Genomic DNA, 22,218 nt, shown 5'->3' on the forward strand with positions numbered 1-22,218 from the left:
ACCTAAGCTGACTACATTCTTTTAAAAATTATAAAAATCATCCCTCACATTCATTAAATACTTACTATGGGCCTTGTCACTGTATTTACTCCTCACAACACACCAAAGTGCTAGACACTATTTTTTTTTTTTTTTTTTTTGCGGTACGCGGGCCTCTCACTGTTGTGGCCTCTCCCGTTGCGGAGCACAGGCTCCGGACACGCAGGCTCAGCGGCCATGGCTCACGGGCCCAGCCGCTCCACGGCATGTGGGATCCTCCCGGACCGGGGCACGAACCCATGTCCCCTGCATCGGCAGGCGGACTCTCAACCACTGCGCCACCAGGGAAGCCCTAGACACTATTTTTATTTCTATTTTCCCAGTGTGGACACTGAGGCCTGCAGAGATGGAAACTAGGCCCAGCACTAAGAGGGACTCTGGAACACACACCCAGGTGTTCTCACCCAAGGGCCTGTGCTCTGTCAACCCTCGACATTAGACCGGCACTCATGTGGCCGGAGCGGCGTGTCGTGGTCACATCCTCTAATTATAGCTGGAAAGGCTATTGCACCCAGAGCCACATGGCAGGGGGAACCCGGGTAAAACTTGGAAGGAACAAGGTTTCATTTCAGTCCATCAAATAACCGTCACTACCGCATGTTTCCTGAGCTCAAGATGCTCACAGTCCATTGGGAAAAAGACAGTGTGAACAGAATGATACAGCTGTATGTTAACAGACAACCTCTGATGGGGGCCTGAGTGAGCACAGTGCAGGGAAAAGGCCACGACAAGCAGGGTTGGGTGGGAGATGGAGATGGAGAAGGGGCTCCACAGAGAGGTGATGGCACCTCCCTGGAGCACTTGGCCATGGACGGGATGACCAGCCACGCCTTGGAAGCACTAGCCATCTGCGGGCTCCGTGTGAGAGACCAGAGAGCTGATTAAAGCTTCCTGTGCACTTGGCCAGAAACCCCTCCACCTGGTACCCATTTTAGATCCAGGCACTAAGCCCTCCCCCAGTCATGCTCCTCCTCACAGGGGCCAAGGGGCCATGCCCACTAGATGCAGGAAGAAGCTGGTGATGGGAGGAAAAAAGGGCAAACTAAGGTGGGGACCCCCACTGGGGCTCTTGGCCGGCCAGATCCACATGTGCCAGGGTGGCCTGCCTTTCCCTGACGGCACTGCAACATACGCAAGCTGACAGGAAGAAGCAATTCATTTTCCCGAGGGCATGGCCCAGGTCTCTATCGATTTCTCCTTTTACGTCTGTTAGCATTTGCCTTATGTGTTGAGGTGCTCCTGTGTTGGGTGCATATATATTTACAATTGTTGTATCTTCTTGGATTGATGCCTTGATCATTATGGAGTGTCCTTCGTTGTCTCTTGTAACAGTCTTTATTTTAAAGTCTACTTTGTCCGATATGAGTTTTGCTATTCCAGCCTTTTTTTTTTTTTTTTTTTTTTTTTGGCCACGCCAAGCAGCTTGCAGGATCTTAGCTCCCAACCACAGATTGAACTCGGGCCCCGCAGTGAAAGCGCTGAGTCCTAACCACTGGACCGCCAGGGAGTTCCCCTACTCCAGCCTTCTTCTGATTTCCATTTGCCTGAAATACCTTTTTCCATCTCCTCACTTTCAGTCTGTGTGTGTTTCTAAATGTGAAATGGAAAGAGAGGGTTCCTACACTATGCCCTCCGCAGTCCCCAAAGCCACTGTGAGCTACCACACATTCCCTGGATTCTCTAACGGGTTCAGCCTTAAGGCTCTGGTCTGCTCTGCATGTGACACCCACATCTGTGTCCTCAACTCTGCTGTAGTGAACAGGCTGGTGGTTCCTGCCCATGAAGCCTGAGATCTGTTATCTTACAGTGGTCTCATCCCTTGCTGGACATTAGAAACATCTGGGAAGCCTTTAAAAATCTTCAGCATTGGGAATTCCCTGGCAGTCCAGTGGTTAGGACTCCGTGCTTTCACTGCCGAGGGCGCAGGTTTGATCCCTGGTCAGGGAACTAACATCCCGCGAGCTGCATGGAGCGGCCAATATATATATATATATATATATATATATATATATATAAAATCTTCAGCAATTCACTAAATCATGTGGATTTAGTGAATCCAGAGATCAAAAAAGAGTGTGACTCTTCTCTACGAGTTTCACAGGTAGAGAAAAATAGGTATTGTCATTGTAATATTCATAGCACTTATTGAGGAACCTGGAAGATCTAGCCTATCACCTCTATTTTTTTAAACATTTATTTATTTTATTGATTTATTTTCTTTCTTTTTTTTTTGGCTGAGTCAGCTCTTAGTTGCGGCACGCAGGATCTTTCACTGCAGCGTGGGCTCTTCATTGTGGCGCTCGGGGTTCTCTCTAGTTGTGGCGCAGGGCGTGTGAGCTCTGTAGTTTGCGGTACATGGGCTTAGTTGCCCGGCGGCATGTGGGATCTTAGTTCCCCGACCAGGGATCGAACCTGCATCCCCTGCATTGGAAGGCAGATTCTTTATCACTGGGCCACCAGGGAAGTCCCCATCTCTATTTTAATGATGATGAACTTGAGACTCAGGGGGGTGCCTGGACAGTATGTAAACGAATCACCAAACACCCAGAGTGAAACATGAGATGTGCAGTGCAGGAGGGTAGAGCAGGACTAAGGGAGCACAGGAGAGGTTTCAATAAATTCCAACAAGATGGGTCACGGAAGGCTTTGCGAAAGAGACAGCTGATGAGCGGAGCCATGAAAAATGGGTAGTATTGAGAAAGGTGGGGACAGGGTAGCTTCCAGATAGAGGCATCAGCAGGAGGAAAAGCACAGAGGCTGGGAGTGTCTCCACCCTCCTCTAGAATTGTATTGTTATGTGGGCTCACAAACGCTAGGCTATTTACAGCCTATTCTTATTTGTTTAGGGAAGAATCTTGAACAGAGATATCAAACATTTAACTGGCATTTTCAGTTCTTTGAGGTACCAGGGCTGCCAGTACAATTGTTTAGGTTGTGTCCTGCCCAAGAGGTGCCTTATTGGGGTTGAGGGAAGAGGGAGCTGCATTCTGTTCACCAAGCCATCCCTACCAGTGGACTACATCTACCTGCAGAAGAGAGGAAGCCTATCTCTAATTCATGCCAAGGTGCCATATAGGTAATTTGAAGGTAGTGCTGCAGATCAGAAGAAATGAGGAATCCACAGCATTCAAAACACTTTGTTTTTCTCAGAATCTAAGTGACCACTTATATCCCAAGATTGGCCCGTTTTGGGTAAGACAAAAGAAACATAACTGTCCCCACCAAACCAGGTGATTTTCAGGTTTTGTATGGACCCAGTGTGAGGGCCTGAAATCATTGTTTGATCTCCTTTTAGTCTGGGGACATAACAATGTTAGTGCTAAAAAGAACGTACCCAGTCACCAGATTTGTAGGAAGATTCTTCCACCCACGGCAGAAACATAAATGACCAGAGGTCTACAGATTCTGGGAACTAAGAAAGACCTCAGACATAACACAATCAAAAATTCTTATTTTACAGAGAGATACAGTGTAGAGAAACCCATTCAATCATTCATTCATCACTTGCTGCCTGCCTACTCTGTGCAAAACCCATTCTAGAATATACAGAACACACAAGACAAGAGAGCCCCTTACTCCTTGTAAGAGAGATAAGACCCAAATACAATGACTTATAATACACAGTGAAAAGTAATTTGTGACCTAACAAAGATGCAAAACAAACAGGCATATTCATACATATCTATGCGTATGTGAAAAAATCTAGGAAGAGGTACACCAGCATTTTAATAGTTGTTCTCTCTGAAGGGTGGGTTTCTAGCGATATTTTTCTTTCTTTTTTATACTTTATTGTCTAATTTTTTTCATAGTGACCATGGTCAGGAGGGAGGGAGTTATCTTCATTTCTCAAAGCCCAAAAGAGTATGGGAACGACACTGGGTGAGGCTAGAGGCAGGAAAGAAAACTCTCTGCAGAGGAGAAAGTGAAGGTTTTGTGAAGGAGATACCCTTAAGCTGGTCCACGGGCTTTGGATGTGGGGGAATGAGCAGAGAGAAGAGAGAAAACACAGAATCAACAAGGCCTGAGGTGGAAGAAACACTAAGGGGTGGCCTCGTTGAGTCAAGACCAAGGCTCTCAAAGACCCAGGTCTGGGCTCCCCCCACCAAGGCCAGGAGTGCCGGGGGGGCCCCCATGGGAAGCAGTCATGATGGTTACTAGTTACTGGGACTGGTGAGCACCATCCAGAACAACTTTGTGTGGGTTAAATATGTGCCTATAATAGCCAATTCTTCCAGAGTCACACAGGACCCAATCATGTCCCTCTCCTCAGACCCCGTGGTGGATTCCCAGTGCCTGGAGGCAGTCCTTAGACCCAACCCACCCATCTCACCTGCAGCCCCAGGATGCACCTGTGCCCTAAACACACTCCATACATACCTCCATGCAGCCCCACTCAGCCTGCCCATCAACCTGCAGTGCTCCTCCTGTCTTTCCCCACCAGGCCGATCACCCATCCATTAAGGCCACCTTGCACACCGTCTCCTCTGTGGGAGGGCTCTCCTATACTTCCCACCACCCCTTCTCTGAAAATTATTGTGTTCACATCTCACTTCCTTCCTAGGTGATGGTCAGAGTCCCCTGGGGCCGTGACTCTCCTCCCCACCTGCACTCCATCTCCTTCACCTGCACGCACTCCCCATCCCTGGAAGGGCTGAATGGAATGGCATTGAGTTTTACATTTTGCTGTTGAGCCCTAGTCCAGGAAGGGCAAGTGTTACCTGGCTCAGGAGATTTGGGGGAGCCTGGCATTCCGTAATTCCAGAATTCCAAGAAATCAAAACAAAATTGCATTGCGACTTCAGAGTGCATTCTGTGATCACGTAGCGCGTTACCATTTTATGGGGGTGTGGGAGGGGTGGAGAGCAGAGTGAGCTCAGAGCTCCGAATCGGCAGAGAGGGGACCCCCAGACTGAAGCCATTCTCCATCAGGATGCTTTAAGGGCTGACTCTCCCAGGGCCCTCCCCTCATGGGATGTATAATACGGGTACCATCTGCATGTTGAAGAGTCCCCAGATCAACTCATTCCCAAGCTGCAGGCCCTTTGTCCCTTCTGTTAATGATATGCACATGTCATTAACATGACAGACCCTCTCCCCTTCAGGGGGCCCGGGACAGGGGAGGATCTTCAGCCAGGCACTTGTGCCCCTTGAATAAGGATTTTCAGAATATGGAAACTGTTGCTCCCTGGGAGTTAACTGGGGGTGACCCCCAAAAGCTAAATATATGTAAACACCTCTTTTAAAGGTCCCTAAAAGCTCTACTTGACTTGCCCTCTTGTCCCTTTTGTGAAAGAATCCACCTTCAAATCCTGAGGGATGTCATCCCTCTGGCCCTAAAAATGGTTTCACAACCGCCAATAAAAGGGAAACTCCACCACCAGGAGCTGTGATTCTCACAGGTCACGTTAACGGCAATATCACCTCGGGGTCCTCGACCCAGGGAACGAAGGTCCAAACCCAGTTTCAGATGCCTGAACTTGCAGCTTCTCTGATGATACAGAACCCACCTCCCCACAGAAGAATCTCGGGGAGGATTTTATGCCATGTGTCCCCTGCTGTCTCGGGGACCAGATATCCCCAGATAGCTTCAGGAAGGCCATCCCCTCACGGCTTGGGATTATTTGGTAACTTAAAAATTGCTCCTTTTGGCTCCTTGCAAAGACCTGAGGAATGAAGGAGACTCAAGAAGGCCAGACTAGGGACTTCCTTGGTGGCACAGTGGTTAAGAGTCAACCTGCCAATACAGGGGACACGGGTTCAAGCCCTGATCCGGAAAGACCCCTCGTGCCGTGGAGCAGCTAAGCCTGTAGCGCCACAACTACTGAACCTGTGCTCTAGACCCTTTGAGCCACAGCTACCGAAGCCCCTGCACCTAGAGCCCGTGCTCCGCAACAAGAGAAGCCACCGCAGTGAGAAGCCCGCACACCGCAGCGAAGACCCAATGCAGCCATAAATAAATAAATAAATAAATTTATTTATTTTAAAAAAGAAAAGCCCAGCCTAGAAGACAGAAGCCAGCGTCATGGTCTCGCCTCCAAAGCACTACTATTATTATTACTATTTTTAGTAGTATTATTCTCATGAAGTAGAAGGAGCCCCAAAGCCTGAGAGGAGTGGAGCGGGCAAGTCGGCCTTTGTGTGGAACCCGCCACCTTCACACTCACGGTCAGCGGCCTCCCAGAAGGAAAACAAGAGATTCCTCCTCCTGGTACAGCCTGAGGATGACTCATTTCGAGTCACTTAGCAGTGGTTCCAGAGCTCAAATCCAGGTGCTCCGACCCCAAGGCAATGTTCTCTCCAGCCCCTCCCTGCTTGCCAGGCCCTTGAACTCTCCATGGCTGGTTGAGCCCTTGGAGGTGTGTGCTGCGGTGGTCCCAGCCTCGGCCTGTCCAGCTGGTCACCCTGCGGTGAGAAAAAGCCAGCGCTAACGGGAGGGAAGCATGGAGGCCGCCCCAGCCCCATGTGCCCAGAGACGGACTGTTTACAGAGACGCAGGACTTTCAGTTTTAAAACTGGGACAGTCACAGGACAAGAGGGGAAAAAGAAACCACATCCCCGCAAAAGGACTTCCCCTCGTCAAGTGAAAGCACTGTGGAGAGAGCACTTGAATGGCCCTGAGCATCACAATAAGCATTTCATGGTGGTTTCTACTCCAATTACCCCGCCCTCAGCAGCCATGCCTCCAGTGAAGCTGGGGCTTAATTTGCACTTGAGCTAAAGGCTGTTTCTTGGCTCTAACATGTTCGTGTTGTGGTTCGTCACCGTGGGCAAGAAAAAAGTCCTCCTGGGGCTACCCGGCCAGCAGGACCCGCTACCACGCGCAACACAGCAGCCTTCACACACGGGCAGCCAAAGGTAACGGAGGCTCGGACTGCAGTCACAGAAGGACATGAGCACTTACATTGCCCAGAGGAATGTCCAAGGGAGGTGACCCTGCAGGAGAAACAACCTCCCAGAGGTGTCAAAGGAAATGCGTTCACAGCCCTCCTGGAAGTTTACAGTTACAGACAACCAAGGAAACCTCCAACCTCGTTACTTTAATGACATGTTTGGGGAACAGGGTTTCTGGTAGAAAGATGCTTTTCCCTCAAGACAAACTATAAAATATTAGTTCAGGGAATTCAGAAAAAGGACCCACTTAGGATAAGAAAGATTTACTTTCACACCCAAATGCAAACAGACCATTTACAATAGTAAACCCTGGTCTCAACCCTGCCCTCTTCACCAACGAAAAATGTCTCTTAACTATAGCTTGAGCATCTTCCAATCCCTGGTCTCAGTATACATTTCCTGTTCTTCTTGGCTTTAGGCCAAAGAAAAGTGATTACACCAACCCAAGCGAAAACTCAAGGTGTCAGCTAACTGTTATCATATTCTGTTTTCATTTGAGTAATCCAATTAAGAATTGGCCTTATCATTGTTTTCTCTAGTTTCAGATGAGACAAACCTGTGTATCCAGTTGCACAACTTGAGAACCTCTAGCTGGCTTTGAACAATGAGTCAAGTCTTTTCATTGGCAATCATTATTTAACGTTATGGGGCAGCTACCTGTTCTAGGTACCGTTGAGCAATCAGAGATGTGCCTACTGACCTTAAATGTGTTTCCTACCTGGGGGGAACCCACTTAGAGATGAATCAGAAAGCAAACAGTGAAGTACACCAGTGAAGCGCATGCCGAACAAGAGCTGACTGTGGCAGTAAGACCTCATAGAAGACTCCCCAGCTTCCACAGTGATGTCCCATCCCTCTATACTTTACGGCATTCTATCCTTGTAAGAACCTTTGGGGGTGGTGATTACTGTGGCTGTTTGAGAGCTGAAGAAAGTGAGATTCAGAGGGAGGTGACTTGCCCTCAGCCACAGACTAGTGAATGTCAGAGCCCAGATGGGCGTCACACCCAGAGCTTCCTGGAGACTGGAGAATGTTCCCAAGCACTACAGATATTTTAGCATTCAAAACTCCAGCCATCCCCAAGGATCAATGACTCTCGATCCTTAGAATTGAAAGGGGACCTTGGAGGTCACCATCTCCAATCCATCCCACTTCCAGTTGAGTCAGTTGCGCACCAGGCGCTTACCTCCAGTGCCAAGGCAAATAGTGAATAACTGAGCTAAGATCCAAGCCCAAAACAAGTATTTGTATTTCCCAGACCTGCCTCCCAGTCAACTGGGAACATCGTTTTGTAGGCCGGACGGACTGCTTTTATGGTCTCCTTCAGGAAAATGGTGGACGGTAGGTAGCCTAAGACAGAAAATTCAACAGGTAACAGGCTGCAGATTTGTGAAGAAACAGACTTATCTCCTGCACACCACTTCCCAAAAGCCTGCTGAAATTCTTAGGGCTGCTGAAAGGCAGAAGAAGGTCGATTTTGCCTTGCCTCTTTAGAGCACATCTCACAGCAACTCATCTGTATTTATCACAGGAGTACGTGCTGTGTGTGTTCTCCCAATACGCATTGTACCATGGGTTTGTCTGCTTCAACCATAAAAAGGCTCTGTTACTTCTCCTGGTCAAAGGCTTCAGGATGAATGTCTTGCAGCATGATACGCCAATATCAAAAGAGATCAGGTAACCCCGGTCAGTGGCCTATGAAGAGATTTCCTTTACAAGTAAGGAAAACTAATAAACCCTTGTAGAAGGCGTCGATGTTCTGCCACACTCAAATTCCTAGGCTTCGTCTTAAAATAGGCTTCAAAGCTCACATTCATTTGTTTCCAAGGTACCCGTTTTCAGGTTTTGTAAGGCCTCTTTTGAGGAACAAAAGTCTGCAAAGTTCTTGTTAAGCGCAGGCTTGTGAGTTTGTTTTGCCACTAAAGGTTTTTTAAAGATTCTTTGCCCTAGTAACATCCTAGGGAAATGGAGAGAGGAGGGATTCTGTCAACAAGAAATCAGATTGTTTAACAGACTTAAATCGTACCCATCATGCACCAGGCACTATTCCACGTGCCGTGTGTTAGTTAATTTCTGAAATCTCCCAGAAGCCCAGGTGAAGTGGGTAGTGCCAGCCCCGAGGTACCGGTAGGGAAACTGCGCACAACCCAGAGCTTGTGGGTGTGGGGGTCAGATTCAAACCAGGTGGTCTAACTTTAGATCCACGCTCTATGACATCCTCGTGCTTCCCTTTGAGGGAGTGAAGAATAAGTTGGTGGGGGACCTTTGCCAGTGTCCAAAGGGAGTTAAAGGAGAAAGAGCCTTGAACTAGAAAGACTGAGGCCACAACAGTGCCCGGGTCGCTCTCCACCAGCCCTGCCCCTCAGCTCCAGAGAAACTTCCAGATCTTTCTACTCAAAACTGCAACCCGCCTCCCTCCTGCTGTGGCATCCCAGAGTTCCTCCATCCTGTCCTACCTATCTTTCATAGCATTCACCACCTTATTAAACGCTATTTAACTTAGTTGCTTATTGTATTTCTTTTATTGTTGTCACTCTCTCCTAGACCATAAACTCCCTAAAGCACGGATCTGAAGGAGTTTCATCTCTTTTGTTCACTGATGTCTCCCAAGCATCTGGAACTGAGCTTGCCACATGGTAGGTGTGACGTTAATGTTTGTTATGAAAGAGAGAGGAGAGGAAGGGAGGAGGCTGGGAGGGAGGAGAAGAGGGAGAGAAAGGTAGAAAGGAAAAAGAAAAGGGAGCAGACTGGCTGAAGTTCCTTTTCCTTTCTGATGTTCTACCTCCGAAATGGGACACTGAGTTCGATGGCCCCTTCCAAACCTAGTAACCTCTGATTCGGAAAACCACTCAAATTAGGATTTTCAAAAGATAGCCATCACGGGGATGAATGAAAGTCAAACCCAGAAGACCCAGTTCCCCAGATGGATATAGGATGAACTGGCCAGCTCTCCTGGAGGATTGTGAGAGTCAGGTGTAAAAACCTGAGTGATCTCTCCGGTGCCACACAGAGGTGGGAGGATTGTAACCACTGCACAGGTGACCTGTGGCCTCACACAAGTCTACAAGCCTCCTCAGGCCTGCGATAGACCAGCAAAGCAGCTTCCTCCAAAAGTGAGCTCTGAAGCGGGAAACTGGAGGAGCCGGATTCAGCCACGGGACCCCTCGTAGGCTTTGGCTCAATCATCGCCCTGCCCCCCACCCATCCCTCCAGTCTACCCAGCCCCCCGGGACTTAACTCCCTTCCAGACTCTGGGCTCCCTAGAGAAAGGCCTCCGTGTGTGTTTTATCTTCACCCCCAGCCGTCAGCTCCCAACGCCCACTGATGCCCAGGGGATGTGTTTCCCCAGGTGGATTAGCCTGAGAGCTCGGGAAGCTGGTTGGCAGGAGGCAGCCACGTAATGGTCCTCACCGCGTTCCTTCCTCTGCTGCCTACTCAGCTGCCAGCCTTCTGCCCGCCTCTGCCAAGGCCCTGTCATCTGTCAGTCACCAGGCTGGAGCCAAAGAATCAGAGGTGAATGGGATGCCGTACCTGCTTTAGGGGACTCCATGGTCAAGGAGGTCCGGGAGGGTGATTGGGACAGCTCTTCTCTCTCCAGGGGTGATGTGGGATTAGGAGCTGGAAACGGCACCCCTGGGGGTATGAGAAAGGCTTCTTGAAAGAGATGACATTGGGCTTGTCATTCCAGGTTGAAAAGGATTTCAGTGAATGGAAACTGGGTAACCCAGGAGGAGGGAATACAGTGGGACAAGTCAGAGGTGAGAGAGCGTGTCTGGCGTGGCTGGAGAGAGGGGTGTCTGTGGAGGGGCAGGGGTGATGGAGCTGGTGGGCCAGGGTGAAAGCAGCCTCACAGGCCGGGCTGAAGGATTTGGACTCTATCCTATAAGTGGTGGGGAACTGTTAGAAGTTTGTATGCAGGGTGGGCTATTTAGAAGGACTAATATGGAAGCACCCTGTGGGTGGATGGGTGAGCCAGGAGGTATGGAGGCTACCGTGTGAGTGTGGGGAAAGCCAATACCATGGAAAGAGCACAGGCCGATCACCAGCAAACTCCAGTCCCGGTTCGGCCACTAATTCGATATGGGATCCCATGACTCCATTCTATAAAATGAAGTAATTGATCTAACTGATATAGAGTATTGATCTAACTGATATAGAGCAGTCTCAAATTGTCTCAAAACTGCTCTTGGGGACTTCCCTGGCGGTCCAGTGGTTAAGACTCCACGCTTCCACTGCAGGGGGCACGGTTTCAATCCTTGGCCGGGGAACTAAGATCCCACATGCTGCACGGCATGGCCAAAACAAAATAAAGTTTAAATTTAAAAAAACGAAACTGCTCTTGGAATGCAGAGAAGGGCTCTCATGTTATTGAAAGGAGTGGTTCCATTCTTCTGTGACTATAGCAATTACTTTACAGATTATTGCAGATCTAAATTGAGTGACACTTTCCCTCGGCTGGAGCAGGAAAGGCAAATGAGAGGTATTTTATCTTAGGTTTTTTTTAACATTTTAATACATATTTTTGATCCACCTAAAGCAAAAAGTTCTCTTTAAAGTAACATAAAGAACATTTTTTAAAAGGTCGTTAGATAACAATGAAAAACAAAAGATCATAAACACTTAGAAGAGAGAATGGGCACTCAGTATGTGGAATGAGAGCATGGAATTTGGCTCTGAGCTTCCCAGCAGCCAGAGCAAAAATGGAGCCTGGTACGAATTAGTTTAGAGCCTTGTTCATCTCAACAGTTTAACCTCCTCCAGGACTAGAGTTCTATCTCATCTGAAACACCTAGGGAGGCCCCATATGGGGATCACAAAAAAAAGGAATTGGGATGATTGAGTTGGGTTTCAAGAATCTCAATAACTTTGAGGTCTCTCAATTTTCGTTTGGCTCATGGGCACAGGACAAGGTGCAGAGGCTGCAGGGAAGATTTGGGGCCCGTAAAATGCAAGTGGACGGGAAGTCTTTTTGAATGACAGTTCGAAAAGGACTCTCAAAGAGGGTTATTTTTTAGTGTGGGGATGGGGGCAAGGAGGGAGATTAAGGAGTAAAGAGAATTTTACCTGAATTTCAGCATGATCTGACCATTGGTGATGTCCATGGCAATACCACCAACCTCATAGCTCAGGAAATGTGGCTGTAAACCAGGGGAGGACCTCAAATTCTAAACTCCACTGGTCTTTGGAAAATGCAGACAGGGACCCTGGTGGCCTAGGCAAGCAAAGCCATTTCTCATCCCTGGACATGTTTTCTTCGGAGCAAAGCAAAGGTCTTTTCAGTTGAAAGCTAAAATCTGAGATGAATGAAACCTTAGAGAAATAGTTTTGAGTACCACCTTCCACCGAAGAGATGTATTCATAGGCTCTCAGTTCTGAGATGCTGAATGCCTCCCCAGCAAGGGTATCATCTCCCATCGGGGAAACTCTGAAACTGCCTCCTAGCTCTGCTGGGGCCCCTCCCCCAACCTGATGGCCCTGGCTGTCCTCCAGAACCTGCAAAGGTTAATCTTGCTTCCACAGAACAGTCCAAGCAACCAAAATAACAGGAGTGCCAAGCGGACAGAGCTACACTAACACCCCAGTGCCTCTCCTGAAGGGACAAGGCACATGAGCTGGGCCACACCGCTGTCACTCCAGGAACTACTCTGGTGAATCAGACTGTTAGCTTTTTGAGGGGAGGGACCACCTCCATCTTTATTCAGCTACAATGCCTAACACAGAACCTTGCACAGCTCCTAGTAAATCGTGATGAATGCTTTCTTCTTAGAGATGACCTGCACTCTATGCTGAAAGATAAAGCCATCAGCTGATGGGATAAAGGTTACCAACACCAAATACTGCCAAGTTGCAGAACTCAGTGTCTTAATTTTACTTCTCCTTCTCAAGGGTCTGATGTCCCAGCTTAGTCTGGTTAAATGGCCAACGTATAGGAAAGTGTTTTGTAAACTATGGAGTGCTATTGCTAGCACGCACAATCACTAATAACATACCTATGCTGTTTAACTTGGGAGAAATCTCGTAACCTTCCTAAGCTCAGCTCCCTCCACCTCAAGTGGGGACAATGGCCCCTCCCCAGCCAGGACCGTACAGGTATAAAATGACTGGTCTGTGGAAACCAAGTTCCCTGTCCAGGTTATGCGCTCTTTATGGTTGCTGCTTAAAGGATGGAGTTTAACCGTTGCTGTTACGAAAACAAACAAAAAAAAAGTTGCATCATTTAATTGCTATTTATTTTCATAAACATGAGGTATTTCAAAGTGCTATAAGATGCAGCACTAAATATATACATTTTGAAGAAATTAAACACAGAACTTTGCATTTACCCAGTTCTATGCACCAAACATGAACAAATACATTAACAGGAAAAAACAGGCTAGGAAAAAGGCATATATATATAGTAAATTTCTTTACAAAAGTTTCTTAGTTCAAAAAGTGATAAAGTAATATCTACTCAAAACTTTCACAACTCATTTTCATACGAAAATATAAGTATCAAATTTAGTTATGTATCAGCATCATACTAAAGTATACAGGCAGTGTAAGAATTAGTACAGTACATAACAGAGATTAACAATATATTTGTATACAAAACATGCTCCTCAAACATTGAGGTATTACAGTACTTAGGTATGAACTTCCAGTCTAATACTAGCCGCAAAAGCCACCTCTCATTACCCAGGACGTATACAAAAGGCAGGTGTGTCCATGGTATTTACAGAAATGTTCCCCAGGGGTATCAATGGCAAACCCCCATGTGGCATCGGCTGGAACTTAAGCACCATTTTAAAAAGAAGGAATGACTTTCTGTCGTCTGGAAACTTGTAACAAACAAGGTGACTTCAACAGCCCCAGAAGGCTCCCAACGGTCACGGACTTCGACCGCCGTCTCAGAGGTGACGCGGAGGAACACCGCCAGGGCCACCTGCATCCCATCCTGCAGGCCCTCTCCCGAGGTCCTGGCAGAACCCCTCATGTCCCGCTCCCCACCCAGATCCAAACTCGACGGGGGACCGATTTGAAAGTAAACCAACATTCTTAATGTCAACACAAGGTTTGTTTAAAAAAAAAAAAATCAAAATGTGCAAAGTGGCAGTGACTGTCCAGTTCGGAGACGTTTAGCAAGTCCGAGCGTGTTCGATTTTCTTTAGCAACTGCTGCTGTCTTGCCTGCAGCTTCTCCTTCTCCAGCAAAAGCTGGTGCTCCTCGGCCTGGAGGGAGTGGACGTACTCGGTGGCCTTTTTCAAGATGACCACCTTGGCCGCCTTCTCGTTCTTCACCAGCTCTGGCACGTGGTCCCTGAGCGTGAGGAAGCTGGACCGCAGGTCGTTGCGGCGCTGGCGCTCCAGGATGTTGTGGTTCCGACGGCGCTCGCTGTCCTCCGAGTCAGAGTTGCGCGGGCTCAAGCTCTTGGCCTTTGGGGGGATGACGCTCTTGAGGGGACGCGGGGATGCTTCACTCTTTATCTTCTTCTGGGGCGGCGCATCCTCGCTCTCCACGAAGGGAGACGGGGCGGCGTAGTTGTGCTGCTGGTGGATGGGGACGCAGCGCTTGAGGATCAGCTCACCCGACGGGGCCCTCCCAGGTCCCAGGGCCGCGCTCTTGGGACGCACGGTGATGGTGAAGGTGGTGACGGCCTTGCTGTTGGAGGAGGACCGCCGCTTCTCCACAGTCACTACGTCGATTTCCTCCTCTTCGTCTTCCTCCTCGTCATCTTCATCATCTTTGAGAACAAGGTGAGGGTTATTCTCATGATGAGGCACGTATGAATTAAATACATATACAGTCTCGCAGAGCAGGCCCTGGCCCGTGGTTTGCTCTTACTGGGATCCATCAGCACAGGTCTCTGAAGAGAGCTGTACATGCTTTTCCCCTCCCCATACTCCTAGCATTTCATCTTCCATTCAAGCTTGAGCAGGTGGCAGAAATATAGAAAGAACCTCGGCTTTGGAGTTAGACAGAATCCTGGCTCCATCACACACACTAGCTGCACGACCCTGGGCAAGGTATTTTCTAAGCCTCAGTTTCCCCAGCTATTAAATGGGGGATAATGCCATAAGTTGAGTTGGACAGATAATTTGTAGACAAGAGTCTCAGTAAACGGTAACCCTTTCCCATCATCGCTAGTCTGCCCCATAAACTTATTTATATTTCCATCTCCACACTTAAGAACTGAGGCCTCCTCATTTTAGGAGCCTCAGTTAGCCACTTACACATGGTGGAGTTTGATTTTCAGTGAAACAAACTAAAGAACAATTTAATTCACTAAGGACAAAAAATACCTTGTCTTCCATGATCATGACTTCTATACAGTAAGCAGTTTTTCATCTTAACAAAGATCAAACCTTAACTACAGAGCCGTAATCCACTGGAGCTCTAAACCCAGATACGGGGCACCTCTTCTCAAAGTCACCACCACCCGCAGCAGCCAGAAAAACGTGTAGCATCATGTGTGCGTTTCCCTCCCCTCCTCATTTACTACCGTGCTCGGGTAGAAAATTATTGTTTAAAACGCAAGCATGAAAATCAAAACACATCTTCTGCTTGATCTGAAGGGGACCGGAAAGCTGAACAATTGTGGGATTTGTTCTAAAGCCGAAATGCGAGGCCGTTCCAGTCGGTGGGTCCCTTTAAGCCAATGTTTTGGTTTTCTGCCAAGAAGACAGCTGTTGGAAGGAAGTGCTTCCTCACCAAAAGCTGTCAAGGCACAGACATTAAAGGGACAGACCCGTTCAAACTGAAGGCTTATCCCCAAGTTTCCTTTCAGGAGCCTCAGATGAATCTGTCCTCAGCCCTGAAGGAAATGTAGGCTTTTTATCCATCTGCATTCTGAAAACAGTGGTTTTCAAGGTCTAAGTCTCCCAGCTCCAAGGACAAGGGCTATTCCAGTATTTGGGTAGAGTTCTTCACCTTCAGGCAAAGTCTTGGTTTTAACCCTGCTGTTCAGTTTCACCAGGAGGCACACAATAGAACTAATCAATGAGTGCTTCAGGTTGTGTGCATTCCTGGAGGGCCTGCTAAGTGCCCGCCCTCACCTTGAAGGACACTGGGTTACGGAACACAGCTCGGGTCTGAAATTAGTCCTGGAACTCGGCTAGAAGATAAAACCGGGCGGTTCTCTCTGCACACTGTAAAGAGGCGGCCCCTTGAGAATGTACACAACCGCTGTGGTACTGGCCGCCAGCTGCTGAGTGAAGGGAGGAAGGGATGGCCCTACCACCCCCAGCCTCTCAGATCCTCGCCCGCCCGCCGGCCAGCATATCGCCGCCTGCTGGCGACGGACCAGGAGCAAATAGCCCACCACCCACCGTGGGTGGGGGGGAAGTACCGAGGTTCGAAAAAATAAAATACAATCGGTGCTCACCATCTGTGCAATCCCTTCCTAACTTCCTGCACTCTAAATAGGACTCTGCACAGGCTTGTGCTTTTCGGGGCTTCTCCCCACCCCTGACCCGGGCCGCAGAGTCCCTTTCCACCCCTGGGCTAACAGGTTTCTGCCAGCGGCCCCCTGAACCTCAACTCGGCTTTAGCCACTCAACTTTTCTCATTTTGTTCCTCGGAGGGCGCTGCAGAGAGAGACGGGGGACGGGACGGGGCGGGGACCAGTGATGGAGTCGGGCTCCCGGCGGGGGGTGAGCGAACTCTAGGGAAGGTGAGGCCGGAGATCACAGCTTTCACCCACCCTCTCTCCTCCGTACCCTCGAGATTGGCCTGGGAAAAATCACTTCTCAGCCACCAGCACTACCTCCAAACGACTCTCCCCCAGCACCCTAACCCACGAACGACAAACCCGGCGCCACCCCCAGCCCCAGTACCCCAGGAGGGCAGCCGGACCCTGGCTCGCTCTTTACCTGAGTCGCTCAGGGTGTCCTCTCCGGAGGTGCTGAGGGCCTTGTGGTCACCGCCGCTGGCCAGGCGGCCGCCGGTGCGTGGAAGAGCGGCCACCGGGGCGCCCGCTGGGGCTGCGGCGCTCGCCCCCGAGGCGACCGCGGCCCCCGCCGCTGGGGCACCGGCCGGGGCGGCGGGCGCCGCCGCGGGCTCGCGCTTGTTCACCGGGAACGGGAAGACCACGGCGGGATCCACGCACTCGGCGGCCGGGTGGGCGAGCTCGGCGGGCAGGGCGGCCCCGGCGCGGCCCGGCCCCGCAGCCACTGCGCTGTGCCCGCGGCCCGCGGGGCCGGTGGCGCCCGCGGCCGGGGCCGGGACCGCGGGCCCCGCGGCGGGCGGCCGGCCGTGCTGCAGCTTCTCGCTCACCGCGCGCTCCAGCTTCTCGCGGGCCGAGAAGCCGCTCCACATGCAGTCCTGGAGGATGACCGGGTTGGGCGTGAGGCCGCCCAGGCCCCCCAGGCCGAACGCGTCCTCCTCGGCCGGGTTGCCCCACAGGTCGGCCTCGGGCAGCAGCATCTCGGTGGCCCAGTTCGGGGGCTCCGGGCTGTGCTCCGGGAAGGCACGGCTGGGCGACAGCGGGGGCGTGGGCAACAGCTCAAACTTCTTCCAGATGTCCTCCCCCGGGGGGGTCGAGTCGGGGCCGCCGAAGTAGAAGTCATCTTCGTCCGGGTAGAAGCAGGGCTGCAGAGAGTCAAACTCGAGGTCCGGGTTCTTGCAGATCATCCCCGGCATGGTGGACGCGGTGCAGCTCGGCATCGGCTCGCCTCCTGGCCGCCGAATGAGGGCTTCTTTCCGCTCCGCTCTTTTTAGTTCGGGGGGTGCTTCCTTCCCGTGGGGGGCGCGGAGGGCGGGGGCCCGCGCCAACCTCCGACACTGCAACCGACAGACACACCAGGAGAGGGTTGGCAAGCGGAGCCGGATGGGGGGCGCGAGGGGTGGGGACGGGCAGCGGTCACCCCCTCGCTTCCTCAATCTCTCCTTCAAGCCCCCCACTCCGCCCAGGGCTCCCGAAGGTGGAGGAAGTTGTGTGTGTCTCTCTCTCCCTCCCTCCTTTTGTGTACATGCTGTCTACGACAGGGGGTGGGAGGGGGCATGCAGATGCAGGGGGTGGCGGCGTAGCTCTGCAACTTTGGAAACTGCCGTTTCATTCACACAAGGCGCTGCCTGGGGGAGGGGGCTGCCCAAGGCTGCAGAATTCTAGCTCCCACCAGCTCACCGACACCCGCGGTTGCACCCGAGTAGGGCCCGCTGCTCCCAGGAAGCCCAGGACTCCAACCCAGCTACCGGGTCGAGGATTCTGAAGAACCCTCAAACCACCCCCCCTCCTTTGTAAAATTGCAACCTCGGGAGCGCAAGCGACAGCGGGGGGTTTAGGAAACTTTGCAAATGGAAAAACCCTTTCTCTAGACCGAGACCAACAACAGGCACCCAAATCCAGAACCCCCTCCCCCAAATTTTGATCCGACGCCCCCAGCGTTCACCCGCTGCAGGGAAAGTACTGTCAGTAGCTGATTTTGAACCTCTCTACCCCCACCCCCGCTGTTCCAAGCCCCCAACGACATCCTCTTCCTGGGAGAGCCTGGACCCCAGTCCCCGGGAATGGTTCAGGGGCACCAGCGCGGGGAGGGTCGCAGGGAGAGCCACGTCTCCTCTGATCCGGGGCGGCAGTGACCCAGATTACCACCGCGACGGCCTCGCCCTGCTTAACCCCCTTCTTCTTCCTCTGGGGGCACCCTTTGGAGGAGAACCCAGCTTCGGGGTGGGGACGCACCGGCTCCCCGTCAGCTCCAATGCAGACAAATGTTCTAGAGAAGGGTGAATTTCTTTTCGATGAAGCCATTACAACCCCTGGCAAGGGCACTAGATGGATTAGGGCGGGTCTCTCCCAGTCCGGGAGCCTTGGGGACTGGATTGGCTTTTCAGGGAAAACCCCGAGAGGGTTTTGTTTCGGAAGCAGAAACAGTCCCCCCGGGCACAGTCGGGTGCCCTGTGCGCCAGCCGCGATCCCGTCCAGGGCTTGCCTTCCCGCCGCGTTCGCTGCTTCCGGGGCGCCGGGCGCTTTGCGCCCCCCGCTCCTTACCTCCCGCCGACGGCCGGGGATCCGGAGGCGATTCTGTGCGGGGGTCCCCGGGTGGCCAGGGGCGGGGGGTGGTCCTCGGGTGGCTGCAGTCTGTGCGCGCTTGCGCCTGGCTAGCGCTAGCTCGGCTCCAACCCAGTTCCCAGGAGCCCCCCGCATCCACCCAGCGCGTCCAGACAGATGACTGTCACTGGCTGCGCTTTGAAGCTCGGGGGATATTATTAACTGAAAAATCTGACACACCCGGGGGGCGGGGAGAGAAGGGGGCTGCGGCACAGACAAGGGGGAGGGAGAAAGGCAGAGGAAAGCGGCTTTACCCCGCCCTCTTGATTTCCATAAAAATCAGGGGAGGCGCCAAGGCTTTCGCGCCAAAAGCCACTTGCTTTTCTTCTTTGCAGAGAGGAGGCTGCAAAGCTGGGAAGCCCGGGGCGTGCTCCTCCCGCCCTTTTAGACCCCCGGGCTTGCCCCCTGTGCACCCTGCGGACCAGCTGCGCGCCGAGCGGTGCAATGCAACACCCACCCTGCGGGCCTGGCAATTGCTCGGCGTAAAAAAAAAAAATTTCCGGAGGGCTCCGGGGGGTGTTCAGAGGCTCCTAACCCAGCCCCCGCCTCGACTGCGTGTGTGTGCTGCTGAGCGCGAGGCCGACGTCCAGCCGGGCCGTGCGGGGGGCGAGGGAGGGGTGTTGCTCGTGTGTGATCTCGGAAGGGAAGCAGGACCCGGGGTGCACAGTGGGAGGGAGAGGACGCGCCCATCTAGGAACGAAACCGCGGGAGGTTTCTAGTTTTAAATTGAAAGGAGAGGGGCGCCCCCTTGTTTGAAAATAAATAAATAACTGCGGGCTACGAGGGTGGCGCCGCTGTGGTTTCTTCGGCCGAAGGCGACACCTCGCGGAGGCCGCGCAGAAAGCGGAGCCGCGGGGCCTGGTCTCGGGGGTCCAACCGGGGCCACGGGCAGTCCTCCCGCCGCGCCGTCAACCCGTCCTCACCACCGCGCGGGGGGTGCCGGCTCTCCTCGGCTTCCGAAGGGGATGGGCGTGAGGCTCCCGAAGCCGTTCTCACGGGCTCCCAAGTCAGCCTTCCAAAACCAGCTATTTCCCGAATTATGGGGAGGCGGATCAGGTCTTCGTTGGAGTCGGCCGTCCACACCTCCTGCAGCCCAAACCCTGGCTCAGAAACCTTGGCTTCAGATTGTTGCAGGCAAAGGGGCAAGCTGCTATCGCTGCTCAGCCTCGATGTGCCTTGGTTTCTTCAATTGTGTAATGGAGTTAGTGACGGTGCTTACCTCACAGGGTTGTTTTAAGATATTTTGAACGTTCAGGACGGTGCCCAGCACAGGATGGGTGTTGAGTGTCAGCTATTGTTATTACCAGATCCTGATCGATTCTTCCGGGGAAATTAACACCCCACCCCTTCTCCCATCCCACCGCCGCTATCAGATCCTAACTTCACTCTGGCCAAGCTTTCCTGCAGGTGTGTTGGGGGGGCGGAGGGGTGACAGGGTACGAGATTCCAGAACCAAAACTCCCCAGGAACAACCCGAATCTCAGCCCCCTTCACAACCAGATACACGACGGAGTGGGATTTCCTCGCGAAAAACGTTCCTCTTCGGATGGTTTGGGGTAGAGAAACCTGCCCCCTCCTCCCCCACCCCTCACTGGGGTGGGAAAGCTTCTCCACCTCCTTTTTCCCAAACTGGAAATGCCAGTCATCCTCGCCATTCACCTCCGCATTCAAACTAGTTACGGATGAGGATGCAGGGGGTCAGGGGGCAGCCTGTAAAACGCTCACCTATTAGCATTTGTGAAGGCTCTTCCAGTCCTTACCCTGGATGCCTACATAATTCGGGGGAGAGAGGCAGGTTCCCAGAGTCCTAGGAAGTGGCCCATGAATGAGGATGAGCTGCCCTCCCAAACACCTTTATTATTATTATTTCCTTCCCGTATGTAAAGCTCTAAACCTTTGCAAAAGCCTTTCACACTCCCACTTCTGCTTTTCCCTAACCCCCTAATCTAAACCATGCCCTCGTGCTGTCTTCTCCCCAAACATCCTGGATTTTCCTTCAGAACACTTAGTTTCATTTGTAATGATATATGCCTGGGAGAGTTTGTTTAATGCCCGCTTCTCCCGAGACACCGAGTGGAAACAGGCTCTGTCTTCCTCACTCCATCTATGTCTGTTTTGCTCCAGGGTCATCCTTAGAGCAAAGCAGATACCTGTATATGTACGTACTCAACGATATTGTTCAAGGCAGAGGGGCCTGAATGAGTCCTTCTGAAGCAAAGCCAGCTCTTCGAAAGGAGTTTCTGTTGATCAGCAATAGAGGGAAAGAGGAATGAATGCCACGCCAGGACCTTCAGGTCCTCAGGAGCAGACCTAGGAAGTGCTCTCAGAATTGCCTGCCTCACCTTTTTACCGAAAGGGCAGGGGGACTGTTACAATAGGCCAGGATGACCCTAGTCGCTACATTTAAAAGTCCTACCTTGTCCTCTTTGACCCGACCTGTGCCCTTCACCACGCCATTCGTCCTTTGTCAAGGGACAAAGTGCAGCAGAAACTGAGAAGACAAGAGACCCGGTTACTCTGTGTGCCTCCAAGCAAATCTTGTATTCTTCCTGGACCTCAATCTCTAATCTCATGCTCTTAATGCAAACCAGTAATTACTGACAAGTCTGAATTTGAAGTTTAACAGAATGATAAAATTTTACAAGTATTTATTGGTACTTTCATTTGCAAATGGAAAGATAAAAGACTTTGTCCGTGGAGAAATCTTGCTACTGCAGGTTCCTTGTTTGCTTGTAGAGAAGCCTGCAAATTCCTCTTAAAAATGTTGAAACACTCTTAGACTATGCGGACACACACGAAATACATCTTGAGAAGACTTGGAAGACAAGTTCAGCCGGCATCCACTGTCCCGATTCAGAACAGAGATGAGTAAAGGCACAGCCTGAATGAGCTCATCATGGGCTGAGGGAGACACACCTAAAATGGACCAACAGACAGGACAGAGTTGTACACAGAATTTGGTTTATAAATGGGGAGATATTTGAGGGAGGACAATGTTTTCATATACAAATCCCTTCTTTATAAAACAAAACCAGATCTCTCTCTCCCTCTCTCTCCCTCTCTCTCTCTCTCTCTCTCTCTCTCTCTCTCTCTCTGTCTCTCTCTCTCTCTCTCTCACACACACACACACACACACAGTCAGAGGGGTCCAACCCATGACTGGCCTGGGAGATCAAAAACCTCTAGATGCTTTTCCCAGATGGTGAGTTAAAGATCTTCTGGGTCCAGCATCAGGGACCACGGTTTCTCCTAGGAACTTTACT

The 22,218-nt window shown here is 51.3% G+C and overlaps 1 protein-coding gene across 1 annotated transcript; it reads right to left on the minus strand.

Annotated features, from left to right (window-relative positions):
• Positions 1–14,045: 14,045 nt before the first annotated feature.
• Positions 14,046–19,051, minus strand: MYCN (MYCN proto-oncogene, bHLH transcription factor; the record flags this gene model as incomplete). The annotated part of the gene is made up of 3 exons (XM_079721424.1): positions 14,046–14,650; positions 16,779–17,688; positions 18,896–19,051. The coding sequence occupies 3 exons, from the start codon at positions 19,049–19,051 to the stop codon at positions 14,046–14,048; spliced, it is 1,671 nt and encodes a 556-aa protein (XP_079577550.1).
• Positions 19,052–22,218: the final 3,167 nt, after the last annotated feature.

Source organism: Hyperoodon ampullatus (assembly GCF_949752795.1).
Source record: "Hyperoodon ampullatus genome assembly, chromosome: 15".
Classification (NCBI taxonomy): domain Eukaryota; kingdom Metazoa; phylum Chordata; class Mammalia; order Artiodactyla; family Ziphiidae; genus Hyperoodon; species Hyperoodon ampullatus.